Raw genomic sequence first — 21617 nt, 5'->3', positions numbered from 1 at the left:
GTCTTACAGTTTAAAGGCACTTTTTACTTCAAGAAGCAGCTCCCTCTGGTTCTTTCTTTTACCAGCTTGCAATCAAAATCCAAGTTACATTTAATAGCTAAAGGTAATTGCTTTCTAGAGCTTGTTTTGTTTTGTTTGTAAGGGACTTGTGAAAAGTTCTGAACAAAGGCTTTGGTAAAAAAAAAAAAAAGTAATCAAATTACATTTAGCCACATCTAACTGAAATCTGTATTAGGTGGAAATCTCTGCTGTCTGAAAATGCTTCTCAGACCAGACAATTACCTGCTGGACCAGAAATGGGGGCAGTGTTGAGTTGGAGATTTCCCAGAAGCTTTTGTTCCCATCCAAACCTTTTCTGGACACCTCTACTGGTGAGCAAATTGCTTGAGTCTGGAACGGTACCTCGAGGTGTCTTCTCTCCACTGACTAGAAAACAAGAAGTCACAGATTGGTTTATCACAAAGGACAGCTGCATCAGTACATAATCCAAAAACTGAAGCTAAATTAACGGTTAGAGACGTCTCTGCTGAGAATAAGAGCCTGGAGTCACAGGGTATAACACTACTAAAAGGAAAGGACAAATGGACTTTCCATTGCTGTTATGGGAACTATGACAAAAGAAGAATAAACAGGAATGAGCGGTGGGCAAAACAGCAGGTGAATGAAGACACAACGCAGAAATACAGAATACAATCTTTAGCAACAGTTAGAAAGTTTCTCTTTTAGCCAGTAAAAGTATGTGCAATCTTTTTTTAACTAAAGCCTAATTTTAAGATCTCTTTAGAATACTGGAACCTGAGGTACATTGTATTTATGCACAGAAACCAAGGGGTATCACTGTGTAAGTGGAGACACTCACAGCCCCAGCCAAACTAAATTAACATAACACAAGGCAGATGAAACATCCTGACTGCTGTTGGATGTGTTGGATGAAGAAGTAGGTTAGAGGTTTTCAATCTGAACAGGGCTACAGAGGTTGTAGCTTCAAGCCCAGGAGATGATAGAACACAAATTCTACTGCACAACTTAAGGTAAAAGTTTCATGTGTTCAGAGCAGCAATCCTTCAATCCTCATGTAAGTAGTTGTTTTGAGGTATGGAGTGGCAGATCATTGAACATATTTACAAATTAAGCAATTCACTGTGTATGAGACTGTGTAAGATGAACCAGACACAAATGTTCAATAAAAATCTAAATGGGGTGAAATCTGGCAGCAGAGGTATAGACTGGGCATACTCTAGATGCCAGTCAATCACAAAGTCTGGATCAGAATCCAAATTTTTTCCCAAGAGTAGGGGAGAGTGAAGATCCTAGTTTCTGATTCAGACTTAAATGCATGTCAGTCCAAATAAAATAACCTTGTCCTAATTTAACTGGAGTACTGTGCCCAATGTTATTGTAAAGTTAGTGTCGATCACAGGATGCCCGTCTTTCCCTAGCCACAGTCCAACTGTCATTCATTTTGATAACTGTCACACAGCAAACCAGGACATGTGGAACTCTGTAATCATAGGTTGGCTTCTGCATCATCCTGGGTGGAGAGGTGATGCTATTGCCTCAGCTGGAAGCTGACTCTCCCACACCGTATGTCTTACTATCCATTTACTGCCAAACTCAGAACTCATTCACTGGCAGGCTCCACTAATAAGCTATGCATCTGAACGGTCTCGTCCATCTAAGCAGTTATTTCTGACACATACCTTTATATTTCAGGAGTCTTTTGAAGATAACAACACCCAGTCCCTTCCCCACAGTTTCAACCCCTTTCCAAATTTCAATTATAGGGCAAATAAAAGACAAACCACTTGCAGATAAAAGAAAAACTTACTTGTTAAATAACAGTCCAGGCTAAGGGAGACATTGTCAAAAGCAATAATGGCATCAGATCCTTCTTCCCATGAAGCGATGATCTGAAACCAAAACCTGCACAGATTGAAAGAACAGAGATTAAATTCTGTTAAAGAGCTCTTTGCAATGAAAGCAGTTTTAGAATGGGGATGGGGGGGGGAAGCTTTTCTTTGCATGTATAAAAATATTAAATTGACAGAGAAAGCATCCTCACCCCTAACAAGCAAAGATGATCTGAGGAGGGGAGCTGTACATAAGTATAGGTAGACAGAAAGAAGAATATAGATTCTCTTCCCTCCAGAGGCATAAAATCTGAAGCAGGTGCAAGTATATATATATGTGCGTGTGTGTGTGTGTGTGCACGCGCGCATATCAGGACAGAAAATAAAGTCCCCTGGCTTCTGGCACAAAAGAAAATCAGGCATCTAAGTGATTTTAATCTCACTCAATTCTCAAATTCTCAAAAAAAAAAGTGATTTGCACCCTAAAGTGTTAAGAAAAATAAGTAGGCTGTGGCTCCTGAAGTAATTTGGAGTTTCTGAAAGAAACTGGCAATTAAAGGCTGAAACTAATACAGAAAGTATTTGGTGTTGATCCACCCTCTAGGAAGCAAAGGGTATCTAACAGTCCTACCAGGCACAAAAGAGAGGAACTGACACTGGGTAGTCCGTAGGAAGAGCAGAACTCATTATCTCCTTGTAGAAGCTGAGCAGGTTTGCCTTAAATCACTTCCACACTCTCAGCTGGCTTTTGCCAGGAAGTTCTGCCACTCCTACATTACCAGAAGAAAGATCACTGTGAGTTCACCCTCAGCCATCTTACAGGTCAACAGGAAGAGCAAAAACAACACACAACCAAATACTTTAAATCTGATAGCATATTGACCACGCATTAATTTAGTGCCCTCAAAGATTTAGATTTTCTCTTAGCTTAGCAAGTTCATGTCTCCCGATATAAGCGTTTAGCCAGAATGTGAATTCTTACTAAACAGGTATTCCTGTTTAGATGAGAAATTGATGACAGAATAAGGTATTTTTGAGAGGCAGTCCTATTTATTTAAAAAGGCTGTAGAAATCCTGTCCCTTCACTGCAGCAAGTTTCTAAACACAAGCAGAATTTTTTTCTTCTCACAGCTTTTTGTCTGCTACCATTATTCTTGTGTTAGTCTTGTTGTCTCCTACTGTTTTTAAAATCTATCTCTCCTTTACCAACAAACCAACCTCACAAAACAAAATTCAAGTGAAGCTTCTCTGCTCGTACGTACATTTACTTTGGGAGAGCATATTCCTGTGTTTTGAATGAGTGTTTTGCCTGTTTCAGCCACATGACTCTGTTGACAAACATAACCGGCTTCCATGCTGTTCTCAAATACAGTGCAGCTTTCACTACCAGTGATGACAGTGAGGTTTGGCATAAGCTAAAACAGACGCCAGGGATATGTGCCTTTTGAGGATATCTAGACTAAGTGTCGTCATCTTCTGCAAATGGTGTTCTTGTTAAGCTATAAATGGGGACATGGTCAGCAAAGCTGACCCAATCAAAGCAAAAACTTTAAACAGAAAAAGATACTGGCTGTCTCTGAAGGGTGCAAAGGGTTTAGAACAGGACATAGTCTGTTCACAACAGAAAAGAGTTGATATAATTACTATGGTCCTCTGTCTTTATCTCTGGTAAAGTAAAACAATAGTGCTTCAACACTGAAATTTCTTGCTCCTTGGAGATAGGCATTGGACATATGGAGAGACTTTTCTAAAATGGACTTTTTATGTTCTAAAGACATGAGCAGCTGCTGTGGAAGAGCAGGTGATTGACACAGAGAACAGCGGATATGGTGGAGGAAGTATATCCCTAGCATCAAAGGAAACTCCAAACAGCAGGACATAATTTTCCTTGCTAAATAATCCATCTTTAGCAGCTCAAAAGGTAGCAGCTCCATCCAAACAGATCTGAAGATCACAAAAATGAAAATGTATTTTTGCCTTCACAATCCATACAAAGAGCAACCGCAGTCCGATGCTGCCAGAGCCTCATTCACTTCATGAGTTACCCAACTCACGAATGACGTTCTTAGTCAGCATACCCAAAACCATTGTGGGTATGTCTAGGAGGAGAACTGGAAGGAATGTTAACATCCTTGGACGTTAAACAGGCTTCCAAGTACATTGCCTGCCCTTACCCTTCCTCCTCCCCCCATTTGCTCCACAGCTGACAACTCACAACACTTCAAATGAAATTACAAGCTCTAGCATAAACATAAGCTGTTCAGTTCGAGACATGCCATGTGAGTGTTAAAAATAAGTCTGTCTGATCTACTTTTTCCTATAAGTTACTACTTTCAGGACACTATTTACTGTAATTACATACTGTAAAAGTAAGTTACTGTCTGTTACTTACATTTACTACTTGTCTGATATACTTTTTCCTCTAAGTTACTCTGCCAGCAGCAGAGATGAATGAACCATATGTGAAACAGGTCCTGAACCACCACAGGTTACAGTCTGGTATGTTATGGAGAGCCAGGACCTACCTTGGGTTGTAAACTACAGACAGTAGCTCAGCAGAAGCTTCTTCCCCACTGTTGTGTGCTGCTGAAACCTCCAGGGAGAGGTAAGGTGGAAATGGATTCAGCTACACGTCTTTCCGTGGGCTGTGTCTGAAAATCAATGCCCTGCACACAGTGAACCCTGGCGCTACGTTGAAGGGACCACTGGAACTGTGTCTGATGCATTTATCCTCAGCCTGTTTCCTCAGGATGCACACTAAATGCCACTTGGAGGTATGGACATTTTGATGTGTACTTATGTTTGTAAGGTCCTAAACTGAGGATGGGAAACAAATTACAAAGACAAATAAGCAGTTTTTAGACATGGTCCTCCATGTGAGCTTTTCCCTCCACTTCTGCAGACATTAGCTCAGGTTGTGTAAAAGGAGAGACAGATACTTCTGCAAAGACTACTACGCACCTTCTTTGTCCCTGGCAACTAAATACTTCTGAAAATAGCTTTAGGCAATTTCCTTGACAGAACCTAAGCTTCATGCCCCAAGGTGTCATGCTTTGATGCACTGTTCATGTCACATCTCTTCAGACAATGAAGGGTTGTTCTTATGAGAATTATCAAATGTTCAGCCCCTAAGAACAGAAAGGCATGATACAAACCAGTATTTCTGTCACTGAATGGAGTGCTGTCTAACATGCCCATGTAAGAACGCAATAGGTTGTGTTTCACTTTTATTTACAGTTCATTCAAGATAAGAGACAGCCTTGCTGATTTTACCTGCAGGGTGTGTGGGGCCAGAACACTTGAGAAGTTTCCTGAGGTTCACTATGGATGAAAAAAATGACAGAAATGCTTCCAACATAGAAAAATCATGTGAATGTCAAACACTGTTAGGACCATCAGTGCTGCTCTGGTTGTCTATCAATTTGATTTTTTTCTAACACGAATGCAGTTTCATTACAAATCTTCTCTTGAGACCAGCGTTTCTGCAACAAATAGTTCATCTTTTTCTCTTTTCCAGTTTAATGCCACTATTAATTTAGAAATATGATGTCTTTCAAATTCCATTGAAACAAGATCATCAGTTAACCAACATCTCAATCATTAGCTTTGGTGGTTTTAGCTTAATGGGCTAATTAAGGGAAATTTAATCAAAACTGAAGATGAAAATGTCACACATCAGTGAGATGGAAAAAACCCCACAGACAATCTCATTCCCTTGCCCCCTCCTTTTTTTTCTTTCTGTTTGATCCTTGAAATTAATGAAACAACTCCCTTTGACTTTGGTGAAAGCCGATACTGAAACACCAGAAGCGTATGTTATTGCAGTGACTCAGTAGAACACTGGAGGTGACAACGTCTTACTGATATTTTTGCACAGATTAAAGCGGGGTGTGACGACTGCACATCCAGTACTTCAGCTGGCACCTACACAGCACAGATACTGGTCCACAGCACCATGTAGACATATTCACTGCAAACACAGATGCTGTGGTGGATGGCCATGAAAGAGTATTCCTGAAGGCAACTACACAGGAACAGCAAAATTAGTGCTGGCTAGTTTGTTGTGACTTTGTTGCTTAATAAATCCCGGCAACTCCCTCACGTGGAATCCAAATCCTCATCAGATAAGTCTGTGTTTGTAAGCTAGATTTCTTCATAGGAATGAAAACATGGTTGCTATAAAAGGCTTTAATGGCTTGGATATTAGAAAAACTGTTACTTGAGGACTGGTGGAAATCACTTCTTATCTGTCTCTTCTTTTGTCCTACTTGACCCCAGGAGCACAGCTGAAAAAAAGTTCCTTAGATGTATGACAACTGGGAAGTACAGGTTACATCCCGCAGAGTTGAGTGTCAGCTGAGCTGTGAATACAACTCACACAACGGTTCTTTTTTAAAAATAATAATAATAAAAAAATCTGTTTGAGGCAGATGGGAAATGCCTTACCAGGTGGACAAAAAATCCCTAATTCAAATCTTCCCTTTGGGGAATATCAGTTCGCCTGTCTGAAGGATACAAGTTTTACATAAATTCCAAAACCACTCAAGGGTGACTACTGAACAAATATTTCAGTGTCTGAGGTAAGAAATACCACCAAAGGCATAACAAATAAGCTTTTCTTCATTTGTTTCTTTGGCCCAACCAGTGGAATCTGAATCCAGATGAACAGTTCCTTGAAAGGTAGGACCAGGCATATTCCAACACAGATAAGTCTGACAGTAACAGGGCATCATCAAAGCTTCTGGGCTGTCATCTTCCCCATTCCTCAGGATCTTTGAATCTTGGGTTTTATTTCAGTGTGATCAGTATTTGACCTTCATCACACCAACCTGGATTTTCTGTTCAGTTGGTTCTTGTTGCTTACTTATTTTTTCCTCGATCCTAACAGAAGACTAGTTCCCCCCAAAATATCTGGGGCTTATTTATAGAGGGGAACATACAGCTAAAAATATAAGAATACATCTGTAGCTATGTTGGTATAGCTTCCATGAGGACAAACTATTTTCCTTATGTCACCTATCCTTAGGTTTTCATTGCACAGAAATGTTAGCTTTTAGGTGTATTATACCCTCTTCTGTTTGGAGGGAAATAAAAAACATTTTTGAATTGAAGACCTCAGAAAGCTGATTTTGTGCAAATTCTGCAGCTCCCTCCCTTCAATAACAAGTCTGAATTCCACCTAAATATTGTCCCTGGCTCACACAGACAGTTCAGGTTTCCATTAGCCAGATTCAGGCAGCTGTTTTCATGCCATTATTTTATAAAGGTTCATAATAATTATTTTTTTTCTTTTTATCATAAAGATAGGGATTATTAACCAAGATTGAATGTTAATCTTCTCTGTAGTCAATCCCCCATGCAGTGACACGATCACAGCGTGCCTGTATGTACAGACCCCATTTCCTAACTTGTAATGTTTTGCTTCTGATGGAACTGATTTCTCTCCCTACCTAGCTAAAATAATTACGGCTGAACCTGCCTGAGACCAAGGTACTTACGGAATGGAGAAGTTTCAGGTCACTAACCCTTATTACATTCAGGTTCCCATTAGCTTCTCTGTTACAAATGATGCATTGTTAGCCCACTTCACAAAGGAATACTTCCTATTTGGGATGAAAGACACACTTAGGTGGAATGAGATTATTTGGAGAAATGTAAGCATGTTAACCAAACTCAGTTACAGTGACAGAATTGCCATGCAGGAACTTACTTAATAGCAGGTAATAAAGGTTGAGATTCAAAGGTGTTATTAAAGGCAACCATGCTGAATATATACACGTACAAAAACTGTCAGAAGGTACTCTGCACACAGTGTCACCAAACCCCCTTTTTTCAGAACAGCCATCAGCAGAACAACCATTTCAAAAGGAGGACAGTGGCAGACATAGTTAATGCTACAGAACGGAAAAGCAGTGATACAAGCATTAAAGTCTCACGCTGGTTTTAACAAAGTAACATGGGACCACATTGGAGCAACAGAGGCTGGGCTTGTTGGATGGATACAAGAAGAAAGAATAAAGGGACCTGGGTGTAGATGTGACCAATAAATACAGAAGTGGTAACGTGTAGGGGGACATGTGCTTAGCTTGTACGGAGGGTCCCTGTTTCTTCATAGCAGAATGGGAAGAAAATTCAGGAATAACAGGAGACAAACAGGTCTCCAGGTACAAAATGTTGCCAAGAACTTTCTTTTTCTTTCTCTTCCTTGATGGGAAACCTGATGTCCAGAAACTTATTAGAAAGAAAATCTAAAAGCAGCGTGAGGGAGAGACAGAGCAATGCAAGAAGAAATTATTAGACAAGAAGAGTGCTTTGCCACAGCTGGTAGAAATCCAGCAGAGTGGTATGATTATGAGGCAACTTCTTTTTACTGCAGCGATGACTGAGAGGTTCCCCAGCTGCTTTGGCTGCCATTGAGATCAGAGCTGCTGAAGAAGCCAGGCAGAACAAAGGGTCTCACTCCCGAGGACTGAAAGGGAATCCCGCTTTGATACATAGATGAAAACCAGATGAGCATCAGTGTAGTTTGTAAAACTCCAGTGAGCCAGCAAGACTGGAACAGGTAAAGAAGCCAGTTTAAAGAAAGTATGTTTAATCATCTGGACATGAATTTTGATGTGTTGCAACAGAATATCATCTTCTGGGGTAACTTAAGTTTATAGACTTTTTTGCTTTCTTCCTCAGGAAGGTCACGTCCATCCTAGCCTTCAAGGTAAACCACATTTTTCTCTTACAACATAGTAAAATTCCTCGGTCCATGTTCAGGAGGTCATTGGCAAGAAAATAACTTTGAAGGTCTCTGAGCACAATGGGATCAAAACAAAATTGTTCTTTGCTTTCTGAACATGCTGGCCTGTTAAAAGGACACAGAGCCTGGTGTTGCTATCAGTGACAAGGCAAATGGTGCTGCTACCTATGACTACAAATTTAGTTTCTAGGGACCACAAGTAAACTCCTCTCACTTCTCCTTCCACCATCTACCACTACTACTTGAGACTGGCTAGAAATTGAGACTTCATAATGTCAAAAAAATAAACCTAAGGAGGAAGGAAGCCAAGGAAACCTTTCTAACCAGTAGACACATTTACATTCGTTTCATATTTCTATACAATCTTCTTCTACCAGAAGACTGTACTGAGGTTGGACAGGTTGCTATTAGTACTTGACATTTGTAAGAATGGTCCTCCCACAGAAGTTACAGTGAAATCTTTAATGAAAAGGATGGGTTTAGTGGAGAATATAGGCCTTAAAATACCAGAGCTGGGCTGGGCTGGCTAATGTAAAGCCCACTTCCAGGCAACTCCAGCCAGGTGGTAGATGGACCCACAGAACATTTAGTCTACATGTCACTCCACGTGGCTGACCTCAGCTTCACCAAAGGGGCAGAAATCAAGAGAATTAGAATTTGTTTCTGAAAGCGTTATTTTTCCAGCCAGGCTTCAGCCTATTAGACCTAATACTTTTCCACCTTTTATACTGCCAACTAAACTGTTGCTAGGTGGGTTGGTGATAACAAGCATCAGCCTACGGCAAACTCCAGAGAATCACTTTGTTACATGTGCTTTTATTTTATCTGTGTGATATACCTTAACCATACTATTAAACTAACAGAATGTCTAATTATTAGCTACACAAATCACTCATCTTCAATTATAGGAGGCTTGTTTTTTCTCTTGCTGTCACAGTCCCATGACTATATCATTATTAAAATTTAAACTTACATTTACTTAGTAACTAAAACCAAATGTATAAAAAAGCAAGCCCAAACTACCAGCTACAGAGCTTTCAAGACTCTGTTTCCTACTCGCATTTCTGTGAAGTTAAAAAAGAACAATTCTCAACAGACTCATCACATATCATTGGAAAACAAATAGTAATTTTCCATCAAATAAAACAATTTTACAACGACACTGTTCTCTATGCTATTCTCAACCCAAATACTTTAGCACTGCATTACTATGTAAATTCCAGTAAGTAAAAATGACCAATTCTCTAGGTTTCACTGATGTGTGCAGATTGTCCGATTTGCAGATAATGTGTCCTTGGGGCTGGGGGTATGGGGTATGTAGGTGGCTTCATGTGGGCCAAATGAAATATAGTAAAGATTGTTAGTTTGTGTGGAGTGTATTTAAGTGGCAAGTTAAAACACAGCACCTCTGGAGACTTTGCCTTTTGCCTCTGGTAAGGACAATCTGTTTGTCCAACAGTTCAAGGAGCTTTTGCCCATCACTGGCTTCTTTAATTGTGGCTGCTTTGATGGCATATGCTTCACCAGGCCCTTTGCCCTTCCACCCCCATGCAGAGAAGGTGCTGAGCATTTGGAATTGGGTTACAGCTCTATTAACCCGCACACCACATGAGCCAACTCTCAAGACTGCTTTGCAAACACCTTCCAGAACAAGGAAGGATAGCTAACTTTGGGAAGATGTAAAAAACCAGAACTTCAGCCTCTTTAAAGTCTGCAGAGAAAAGGTAAGACCTCACACAGGGTGAAATTTTAGCTGGATGCTTACCTAAGGATCAAATGGGAGGAAAGAAGACAATCCTCTCCTCATCACACTCTTGGAAATTAAGCACGTGTCCAGGGTTGCCCAGGCTAACGGAGTGCTAGAAATCTTGCATCCCTCAGTCCCAATTTAGCTTTTTTGTCATACTCCTCCCTACTTTCTGTTCCTGCCAAATCACCTGAAATTTTCTAGATGTGATTTTCTGCCAAAATATAATTTGTCCCAACAGCCTGAGGCATATCAAACATTTAAGAAATGTCTGTTTCTAAAGATAGAGCTGATCTAATTTCTTGGGAGTCTTCCTAATGATTCTTTGAAGTGCTATAAGCCAAACATGGAAATTATGGCTAAGCAGCTTTTGAACAAGCATGCTTTTGAGCAGTTTTAGAGCGTGTTATATTGTTATTAATAACACTTTCCATTTGGCTTCCCAATCATAATGGAATGTGCCTTAATTTTGTGTGGAACTGGTACACTGGAGTGCTTTATTCAAGAGCTTTATTTCTGTGAGGTGATTTAAAGTTTCAGCTCCTTCTGTAGGAATATCTGCAGTATTGTGATTCTTCTAACACAGACCCTCACAGCTACTGACACAGGAACCAATTAGAAAAAGACAGACACAGCAAGCTTTCAGCAGCACCAGCATTGCGCTCACATCATTTAAACATTTCTTACAGTTTAATAAAACTGTCATTTATCTCCAAAGTATATACATTGCAGTCTCCCCAGTACCATTTCAGGGCACACTTCCACAGAGTTCCTTCCTAATTTGTACATCAGTCCAGATTTCCTAAGAAACAGGTTTCAAGATGGTGAGAAAGACACCTGCAGTACTTCCAAGTCTCACAGGAGATTTCTTCCTTCCCAAGAATGACTGGTTTCAACTAAATGAATCTTAGAAAAAAATTGATTAAAATAGTGCACTTTCTGTGAATAAATAAGGACAAAACTTTTCAAAAGACAAAGAAACCTTCAAACTTTTCCTTGCCTATGTCTTAACCTCCAACAAACCCCCTTTCCCTGGTGAACCCAGCTGTCTTTCTCTGTAAGTAATGGGGAAGTAAGGGTGTCAGCGCCTTGTACATAATAGTCAGCACCGTGTGTCAGCTCTAGCTGTGATTCCATATGAACCACTGCTAGCCTGGCTCCTAAGATCAAAGTATTCTCTGCCTGACTGTGCAACGAGAGAGAATTTAAAGGAAAGCAATAGTATAAGAGTACAGAATAATTCAGGTAGAAAACATTCCCCTGGCAACACCAGAAAATAAATCACATAAATAATAATAGCAAAATATACCATTCTTCAAAGGAAAAACAGCTGAAGAGAATGAAGCAACCAGGTATTTTTACAACTGGTGCTTCAGCAGTGACTGCACAATAAGCCTAATGCTGATATTTTTTAAGTCCTTGACGCACACATATTAATTATACATTCAGGACTGAAGTGTTGGCAGTGTCCTTGTTGCATTTGTAGCCTACGTGCATCCCCAAGAGCCAGCAAGATAAAAGAGATATTCATATAATGTTTGTTCAAACTTCTGATGAGGCAAACTATCCCTTAATGAAACCCATTATTTCTAGGGCACGGATTTCCAAAATGACAAAGGACAACAGTGCTCATGACACAGACTGTAGATGCATCTTACAGCCTGAGGGCCAGGGCAGCAGGAGGTGAAGTATGTCTGTGTCTTCTCTATAAACAGCATAAGCCAGATCACACAGAAAAAGTAAACAATGAACAACAGAGTATTCCTTTAAAGCTGACTTGTAAGAAACAGCTAAAACAATACTCTTTAAATAAGCATATGCTACCAGATTAAGCATGTGATACCAGATAAACTTTTTATGCTTAAAGCCAGAATACAGTCATAACTGAGACAGCCCTTTATTAAACTGCTGCAGCTAAAACAAAGGTGTTCAGATGCATCCTTGTCCGATTTTCAGCAGGTTCTTCTCCCACCTCTTTCATCCTCAGATCTAGACACATTGAACACTGGGGACTTTGATACCCAGAAAAAGATATCAACTATAGAGCTCACATCCAACTCTAGCAAACCACATAAGAGGATCAAACATGCTACATGAAACACTATGGGAGGAGAATGAGTATTTCCAGTCAATGAAATGGAGACAGAATTTTAAGCACCTTGCTGTAGACTACCCAGTGACCCAGTTTGTGATCCAAGACCACCACTCAGGAATTGTAAAATTGAGTGTTTTGCTCTAACCACTCAGTTATTCTCACTCCCCACCTGTAATGGGACAAAATGCTTCCTCTCCCTGAGGGAACCATTTCCAGAAGCAATGCTGGCCATTTTTATTGCCAGGTAACTAGTAATAAAATGACTGATGACCATGAAGGAGAATGATGAGGAGACTCGTACCTATCCAGTATTTCTGGGAGAGGTAAGATCATCCACTGCCATATTCCCAAACCTTCACTGTTATCTGAATACCAGAACGTCCGGCTCTGTTCCTTTCCTGTCTTGTTCTCGACCAGCATCAGGGATATATTTCCCAGCAAGACACCATGGATGAGCCATGACATTCGCAGCTAGAAGAAAGAGAACATATGAGATTAAACATCACAAACATTATCCAAAAGTTAACAGAATTCCCAACTCTTCTTTCATTTATTTCTTTTCTAATCACCAGAAAGTCGATTCTTCCTCCCTTATGCTCATGTAATCCCTTCAGAAAACCCCACAGATGTGGAAGCCTGTAATACTTAGTATATGGTATTTAATATTGGAACTACTGGCCGTTCTTTTTGGTAAAGTTGAGCCTCAAATATCTGTTCTACCTGTCACATATGTGTCTGTAATTTTAAAGGGATAAGCTAATACCTCTATTATCTGCAGTACAAAGGCCACAGTCCCCTAAGATGCCACCTAAGAGATTCAAGTTAAGACTAACAACTTTCTCAACAATAAACTTCTCTATTCTGGCAGGAGCAAAAAACAGAGGGAGAATAGCGGCAATAAGCAGGCATCACTAGCAATCACATCCTCGTCCCCCAGATATGTTTTTTAAAAAAGAGATTTCCTTACCTCTTTCTAAATTTCTACAGACTTTCCAGTTAAAGTTCAGTAATAATTACGTTATTCATTAATTAAATACCTTAGGGAACTGGTTTTCTGATATTTTTGTTACATTTAATGTATTGAGTCCATTTCTTTGCATTTGTCTCCGTACATAAAATTATTTCATGTAGTTTTCTCACTTTATAACTTTCTCTTCCTTATTGTATGAAACGAAAAACAATCCCTTCTATGTCAGGCTAGTCTCAGAATCCATATTATAAGAATATAGTATTTTAATTTTCTTGGAAAGAAGAAGAGCGGCTAGCTCTTTGTTGATAAAGAGCATAAGTAAAATACATATGTATATTACATGCAGGAGCTGGGTCTCATCTCAGTAAGAGGTGAGAATACTGAAAGCATGAGTTTATTAAAGCTACATTAATGATGGATTTTTGGACACAAGAAAGCATTCAGCACAGTATCCAGTGTCCACGCATGTTAAAAAATAGTTCTCTGGTTATTAACACTTCAAAGCCAATACCTAAGTCAGGAGGCTAGGAATTAAATTTATATTTTACACAGGAATACATGATAATCTTACTTTCTTCCTTTGATAACACAGAATATTCATATCCATTTCTCAGCATAAGAAACAACTGCTAGAATTTGCTTGCTGTTCCTATCTCATGGTGTAAGTCTGTCCTGGCAGACAAGTCACATTTAGAGGTCAAAAGGACAGAAGTGTTGCTCCCACTCATGATTTTGGGGTGGGTGAAAAAAAATTCTAGGTACACACATTACATGGTATTAATTTTCAATACTGAATTTAGGTAAACAGTGCAGTTTACCTGCCTGTCTCCAAAGTTACAAAAACAGCAGTGACTTTGACTACATTGCAAACCTATGACAGAGTCCCAAAAACTAGATGTAATTCTTCTCTCTCTACAGTCCAAAAATCACCACACTTGCCTGGAACCACTCCTGGGTCCGTTGAACTGCTAGTGTGTATGACATAAGCATTGATAAGGTGTACAAACTGATATGTAGGTACGGGTCTGTGAATCTAATTCATTACCTCATTTTGACTACAGGTGTTCAAGACCGACGCATAGGTTTTTGGAGTTCAGCCAACCATCACTGGAGCCACCAGACCACAACACTTCTGGGGACAGGCCACTGCTCAAGTCTTACTACCAGCTCACACTCACCTCTAGTTTGAGAAAGGACCTGGGGAGTCCCACGTCTGTTTCCATAATGTCAGACAGTGGAAACCATAGGATGAATTGTGAGGATTTTCACCTTGCAGACACCAGAGATAGAAAAGCAGAGTTGAGCAGGACTGCAAAGAACTGCTTCAGATAAAACAAAAAGTGATGGCCAAGGAGGCAGCTGGGGGAGGCCTGAGTTCATCCCCAGAAGTTCATCAGAACCAACACCAGTGGAAGAGGCTGCTGACAAAGGTTTATGGTGTAGGAGGCTGATGCCTTCAAACTCGATATCTGCATGGCTACTCCTAACTCTTAGTGCATACATGGTCTTAATGTCAGCTGACAATCAAGATTAAATAACCTGTTGGGCATTTTAGACTTTCAATGCCTATGAAGTGAGACTACTGAAATGACAGTGAAGATTGCTCTCCCTTAAATATCATTAGAATACCTTTCAGAGCCACTTAAGTAATTTCTCTTGAGAAAACTGATCAGGACTAAACTTTTTTTTTTTTTTTAAAAATAACTTTGTAATGCCAGTGGACATTTAAAGCACTCAACCTATAGCAGGGAATCAACTCCTTTTACTAACGGTCCATCTGTGAAGCACTTTTAGGACCCTAATGCCAACTTTACTGTAATGCACTATGTGAAATTTCTAATACAGGTAAGTTGGAGGAACTTCACTGTGCCATTTTGACAGTTCAAAATTTGAGAGGTAAAGTCCTGAAGCTCCTACTGTGCAGGAGCTTTCAGACCTCTGTTTCTTCTGGAGACCTGCCAGACAGTAAAAGACAACATTTACATGGTCAGAAGTGAGAAAAGAGCAAGCCTTTGACAGCTATTAATGTAACACTAGAGCAAAAGCTGAAGCAATTGACGAATTGGAATGGATGCCTTTGCACACATGTCAGCTGTTTGAAGGAAAGACGTAGTTGGCATTAGATGTGGGAGATCAGCTCATTGGCAAATTGTAATATGCAGACTCTAATGAACTGGCTTTGAGTGAATCAACTGGCACTGTGTCCAAATGGGCATTTTTGGCTGTGATTTCCATGGTTTCTAAGCTTCACAGCAGGGCAGTCCAGGTCTTTTCACACCTGCTGAAGTGAACCAGAGCAGATGATGAGCTGGATGCCATCGTAAAGACTTCCGAATGGGGCTGGCATTCATTCTACAGAATATGGCATCAATGACGGCAGATGGTACTACATACACGATGCGTCCTGTAAGTAGTGCAGTGGCACGTTTGATAAAAATCTGAATCTGGGCTGCTGGTGGCATACTCCTAACATATATCAAACACCTCCTTCTGTGTTAAAACAGCAGCAGAATATTCAGAAACTAGAAACATCACTGAGAAATTAAGCAAGCATTGCAGGTAGACATTAGCTCAATGGCACCTTGCTTTCCAGCTTTAGAACCCACCATACCTGGTGATTAGCTGTTCACATGCAAACCCACTGACTCACTAAATGAAGCACTCTAAACTGATTTGGAGAAAATTAAAGGGAGAGAGAGCCCATGGTAAACACACAGCATATTGAGGCAAAACTTGGGTCAGATGGCCACGTGCACTATACTGCAAACACCAGCTGGAAAGATGTCTTCTGGGAATCCCCTTAGCCTCTGAGTTTGTGGATTTTCTGAACTGACAAACAAGAGTCTAATTTCATCCAAGAAAGAACAAAAAATGAATTCTTATCAATATCAACAGGGCTTGGTAGGTTTAACAGAGAGGTGAAGAAAAACAAGGAGGGTAGATTTTCTAGCACAAGCTGCATAATTTCAAAGACCACCTGAGAACTGAGACTTGCATTTTACTTCCTTATGCACAAAAGAAATAAAATATTAAGAACCTTCTAGGTGAAGTTTGGGCCAGCTTATACCTGTGAGTCTACTTTAATGGCTAGAAACATTCCAGTGTGAACTAGTGCTTAGATGTCTGACTGAGGACCTGTGTCACACACTCACAGCAGCATAAATAAAACATTCCTCCATGGCATTCTGAAGAGTTGCTCTTTCTGTTTCCTCCCTTTGAGTGGCAATGCCCTGACGATTAGCATTATGGTCCTACCTGTCAGGAAAAGTTAGTTGTCCATCTTTAGCACAAGTAACCAAAGAAAGAAGAAGAGATCAACATATTTCAAACAGGGCTTGGAGTAAGGTATTTTTAAGAAGATGGAGAAGAGCCTACAGGCATCCTACTCCCAAGAAACTGCAGTAGTTGGATCCGGCTGATGGCTATTTTGCTGCCCACACCCCAACTCTACACCACAGGCTTACATCTTGTGAGGCAGTACATTAGTTCTCAACCCTTGCCCCCTGCTTATAATGCTTGCTCAAAGGAATTGCTCAAAATTTTCCTGACCAGAAACTGTGGATTCTTGAAACACAGACACTTATATTTACAAAAAACATAACTCTTGGCTTGGGTCTATTTCACTGGAGAGGAAACAGTAAAAGTTGTTTTCAGATGTGAAAGCACTGACCCAGTAAATATAAGTCAGGCATTAAAGAAGCTTGGAAAACACTTCATCGTTGAATAGAAACTGAACCTGCAAGTTGGAATACGGTTTAAACAGAATTAGACAACAGCTGCAGACACCGCTGCCAAGTCCCGATAAGATTTGTACATGAATATGAACTATGTTTGAGGCATGAAGTTTACCACATTGGTAATTTTGGTTTTCTTACTAGAAATAAGAAATGGTTGCACACAACTGTACAAGCAAAAAACATCTATCTCAGCAATTTAGACTTGGACTCTTACGTATAATAAAGATGACCAAAAGGTCTTGTTCCCCCTTTTGGGCCAGATAAACAACTGTGCACAATTAGTCTCTCTTGTAGTCTGCTGACACTTCTGCTTTTGCTTAGGACTCAGATGCACAAGCAAAATCCTTATGTAAATGATAAAATGATAATTAACTGATCTGATCATGTAGCTTTCAAATACCAAGGCAGGCAAGAGAAACTTGTATTTTATATGAACAGATTCTCATGCTATTACATTATTTCTTAATTATATTTACTTTTATAAAATCATGAACCTAATAAAAGCACCTTCATCTCAGGAAACAAACAAACGTAAAAGTGAAGGTGACAACAGAAGAGAAAGAAAGACAGTGTTCATAATTTTGCTGTCAGAGTACTGTGGAGTGACCAGGCCTTCAAGAAATTTCAGATATTATAGATCCTCCAATCCAATGACACAGAAGCCAGGTAGCAAAAGAAGCAAAGATAAAGACAGATGACAGTGAATAAGCTGTACAGATTTTAAAAACATCACTTTAAAATAAAAAAAGGATGCTAACAACAATCTGCAAAATAAAGCACATGAAAGGCTGTGCTAGAGGCATATCTATGTTGCATTTTTCATGCTCATAAATGTTCTGAATCAATGTTATTACCATGTACCCTTCTAAGTTATTTAAAGCTCAAGGAATTGAGAAGAAAGAGGGACATGCTTTGCAGGTGTCAGCATGGGGTTCAGAATGCACTCAAGGAATGATTTATTTTATTGATTCACATGCTTTAAAAAATACAACAGTTCTGCATAGAAAAGAGAAATGAATTGATAACCACAGAGGAAGAAAATATCTTTATACCTATAAACTCAAACGAGAGGGTAAACTTCAACTATACTGTTTTACATCAACATATTATATTTATATTCTAAAGAGAGTATGTTTACGTTCAAAAAGTCATTTCAGGCTTAAAAGAAGTCTGGCTCAGTTTAGTACTTATATAACATAATGGTGGCTTTCAAGAAATAGCTAGCTGAAATGTCAAAATAGCATCAGAAAAATATTTTTATTATTTAAAACATGGTCAAAAGCATAAAGCTCTTTTACTATCACAGGAATCTATTTTCATTGTTTTTCAGCACAACTATACCCTTTAAAATATTTGACCCAGGATCTAACAGGAAAATGAAATAATCTGGACCCCAATCACAGTATAGTCCCTCCTGCAGAGTCACCTTATTTTGTGGAGATGCATGCGCTAACATTTAAGGCTAATTTCAAGTTCATCACCATCCAGGCAACACCACCTCTGTTGTTATTCACCTTCTTTATTATAGTCTGCACCAAAACTTCTTGCACGGCTCTTACCTCTCAGATATGGCACTAAGGTAGAATCATAGAATCATTAAGGTTGGAAAAGACCTCTAGGATCATCAAGTCCAACCACCAACCCACACCACCATGCTTCCCAAACCATGCCCTGAAGTGCCACATCTACGTGTTATTAGAACATGTCCGGGGTGGTGACTCCACCACCTCTCTGGGCAGCCTGTTCCAATGCCTGACCACTCTTTCAGCAAAGACATTTTTACTAATATCCAGTCTAAACTTCCCTTGACACAACTTGAGGCCATCTCCTCTCATCCTATCGCTCATTACTTGGGAGAAGAAACCAACATCCTCTTCACTACAACCTTCTTTCAGGTAACTGTAGAGAGCGATATAGTCTCCCCTCACCCTCCTCTTCTCCAGACTAAACAACCCCAGTTCCCTCAACCTCTCCTCATAAAACCTGCTCTCCAGACCCTTCACCAGGTTCTGCATGAAGATGAGCACTCCCTGGACACCTGAAACACTCTTGTGGCAGCCCTCTGACTTCTTTGCAAAATACTGAGAAGTAGGTGACCATTATAGTCTGGACCTACAGGCTATCAACTATGGCAAAGCAATTTAGTTTTGCCATGGGTGGTGTCTGAAATGACAGCACTTTCCTTGGACTTTAATTACAATGTGGTTTCCTAGGTTTCCAGAGAGCAGTACAGCTACTGATGACAGAGAGATGGATTTGTTCTTCAAAATGAGGAAACGTCTAACTACCCCATGATCCTCTTTGCCCCATCAGCCTTGAGCAGGCCAGATGATTCCCACTCAGAGGAGGGGAATCACAGTGTGAAGAGAAGGGATGAATAGTGCTGTGTTTTATTGCTCGAGCTCTTGAAATTCTGCCTCTAAATCAGGCCACTGTTTGGATTCTTTGCAGTCTGTGTGCATTTCTATTCTCAGTTGCATGTGCTTTGTTTCCAATGAACTTTTACATGTGGGTTAGAAGATTTCCACTCTTGATTACTGTGACTCAGTTTGGTTCCTCAAGCATTTCCCAAGCTTTTTTTTTTTGTGTGTCTCCCTTTTCTGGCTACTTCAGGGTAATGGAGCATCTCTTCATGGACTACGTGTACCACTTCCTGCATTCCCTCAGGATTTAACAGAAGTACCACAGTTTCCCTCTACCACATATATTGGGTTTTAAACACACAGTTAATGGGGTCAATAGGCAAAGGACTCTACTGAGTGTCCGACATGAAAAAGATAACAAAGACTGTCTGGACTGCAAACAAGAGAGATCCTTTGAAGCCAGGGTACTCTAGCCAAGATTTAATAAAACAAAAAGAAAGAGAAAAACTAAATGAACCAAGAACAAAAGGCAGCATCACAAACTAACTGATCTGACCTGCCAAAAGCACTGAAGAACAAAGAAAATGAAAATGTAAAGCTGCTCAAAACAAGTAGGAGTGAAGTACAATACAAAGCTCTACAGAAAGTGCAAGGCACATTAGGGCCAGTCCCAAACATATGTGGGAAAGTACAGACTGTGTTTATTACTGTATCTTCTGCCTGCACTTTTACCCTGTTTTGATGCATGTGGGGCAATACAGAGTAGGTCAGTCTGATCTTTCCCTTTCTGAGTTAACGAGAAACCTCCCATGGGGCATGGGAAATGCTAGGGGAACACATCCTGCAAGCAGCCCAGCATTCTCCTGGTGACCAGCCTCAAGCCAGGGAGAGCACAAAGATGGAGGGTCATTCTTGTCCTGCACTTAGCAGCAACACATATGCCAAAGATCATCCAGGCTCTGGAGTCCCCAAACGCTAGTGTCAGCACTACTGCAAATAGCTGCCCACAACCTCAGCAGGGAAGGCATTTAGACCAGGCCACCCCTCAACTCTCCAGGGTTGTTAGCAGTCATTTTCTCAGACTGTTTAGTCATCTCCAGTGGAAGAGTCTATCACAGTGGAAGATTAAACAGCCAGGCTGAGGGAGAAAAAACAAGCCTGAAGCATTAGCAAACTTTTTGTGGCTGGCACCCACTGTGGACTGCTTGACTGTTTCCTTATCAGCATTGAGTCCTGGTTCCATGGGCATTCCGGCCAAAACAGAGAATCCTCAAACCTGGTAAACAGTACTGCAGCAGGTAATGCTCCTCACACTGAGGATGAAGTAATTAATTTCTATGTACACCTTCAGGCTAAAAAGCAGGGTGTCAGCATTTGCTGTAGTGGGTGTAATTGTCTAATATGACTGGCTAAAATAAAAGCAAATTAAGGGATAAGGGGAAAAAACCAGTAGCTTCAGTAATCAGTGGGTCTAGTAGTACCCCAGACCTTTCATATAGCAGGGAGAGAAGAGAGAGGAGTCAAGATCAGCAATCAGGGGGTATCTGCTGGCCTCCTTGTAGTACTCATGGCTTGCAGCACCTAGCCTTTGATAAAGTCCTCTGCACAGAGCAGTGCTAAGCTCCACTCACCCAGGACAGGACATTCAGTCTCATCCCCAGGAGTTCAGCTGAGCTAGGCATGTCAATACTGGGGTAGACATGGCATACAATGAGGAGGAAGGATGTTAAATGACAGGCTTAAGGACAGCCTCCTTTATTAATATATATTGGTGCAGGGTGTGAATCCGAGCCAAATTTCTCTGGGGTACTGGAATCAGCTGTAAGAACTAGCCACTAGGTAAGTGAGCACGCAAGGAGAGCAAACAGATATCTAAAGGACCATGTGAGCTGGATCAAATACAAGAGGGAGGGCAGGTTTATGGCTTGCTCTGACTGTGGAAAAATAAATGGGTCTAATTCACACACACTTGCTGAGATCCCTTTGCCACATGAATCATGAGTGAGTTTTGTCAGTGGGATTTCAGTTGCCAGAGAATCTGTCCTGGTTGTGAGATGCCAGGTGGAGCTGTCAGCAGTGACAGGTAGAAGAAAACTCATCTTTTAGT

At 40.4% G+C, this 21617-nt stretch overlaps 1 protein-coding gene across 1 annotated transcript in view; it reads right to left on the bottom strand.

The window, feature by feature from the left end:
* ALK (ALK receptor tyrosine kinase) overlaps positions 1-21617 on the bottom strand; it is a 239075-nt gene that overhangs the window by 53450 nt on the left and 164008 nt on the right. The window contains exons 8-10 of the mRNA XM_064446430.1: positions 12742-12911; positions 1829-1923; positions 283-426 (exon numbers count right to left, since the gene is read on the bottom strand). Of these exons, the coding sequence (XP_064302500.1) occupies positions 283-426; positions 1829-1923; positions 12742-12911 (409 nt within the window). The remainder of the gene's footprint in view (positions 1-282; positions 427-1828; positions 1924-12741; positions 12912-21617) is intronic.

This window comes from Phalacrocorax carbo, chromosome 3, assembly GCF_963921805.1.
Source record: "Phalacrocorax carbo chromosome 3, bPhaCar2.1, whole genome shotgun sequence".
Classification (NCBI taxonomy): Eukaryota; Metazoa; Chordata; class Aves; order Suliformes; family Phalacrocoracidae; genus Phalacrocorax; species Phalacrocorax carbo.
Note: the sequence above shows the minus strand (reverse complement) of the source record. Positions and strands in the feature narration are given on the sequence as shown.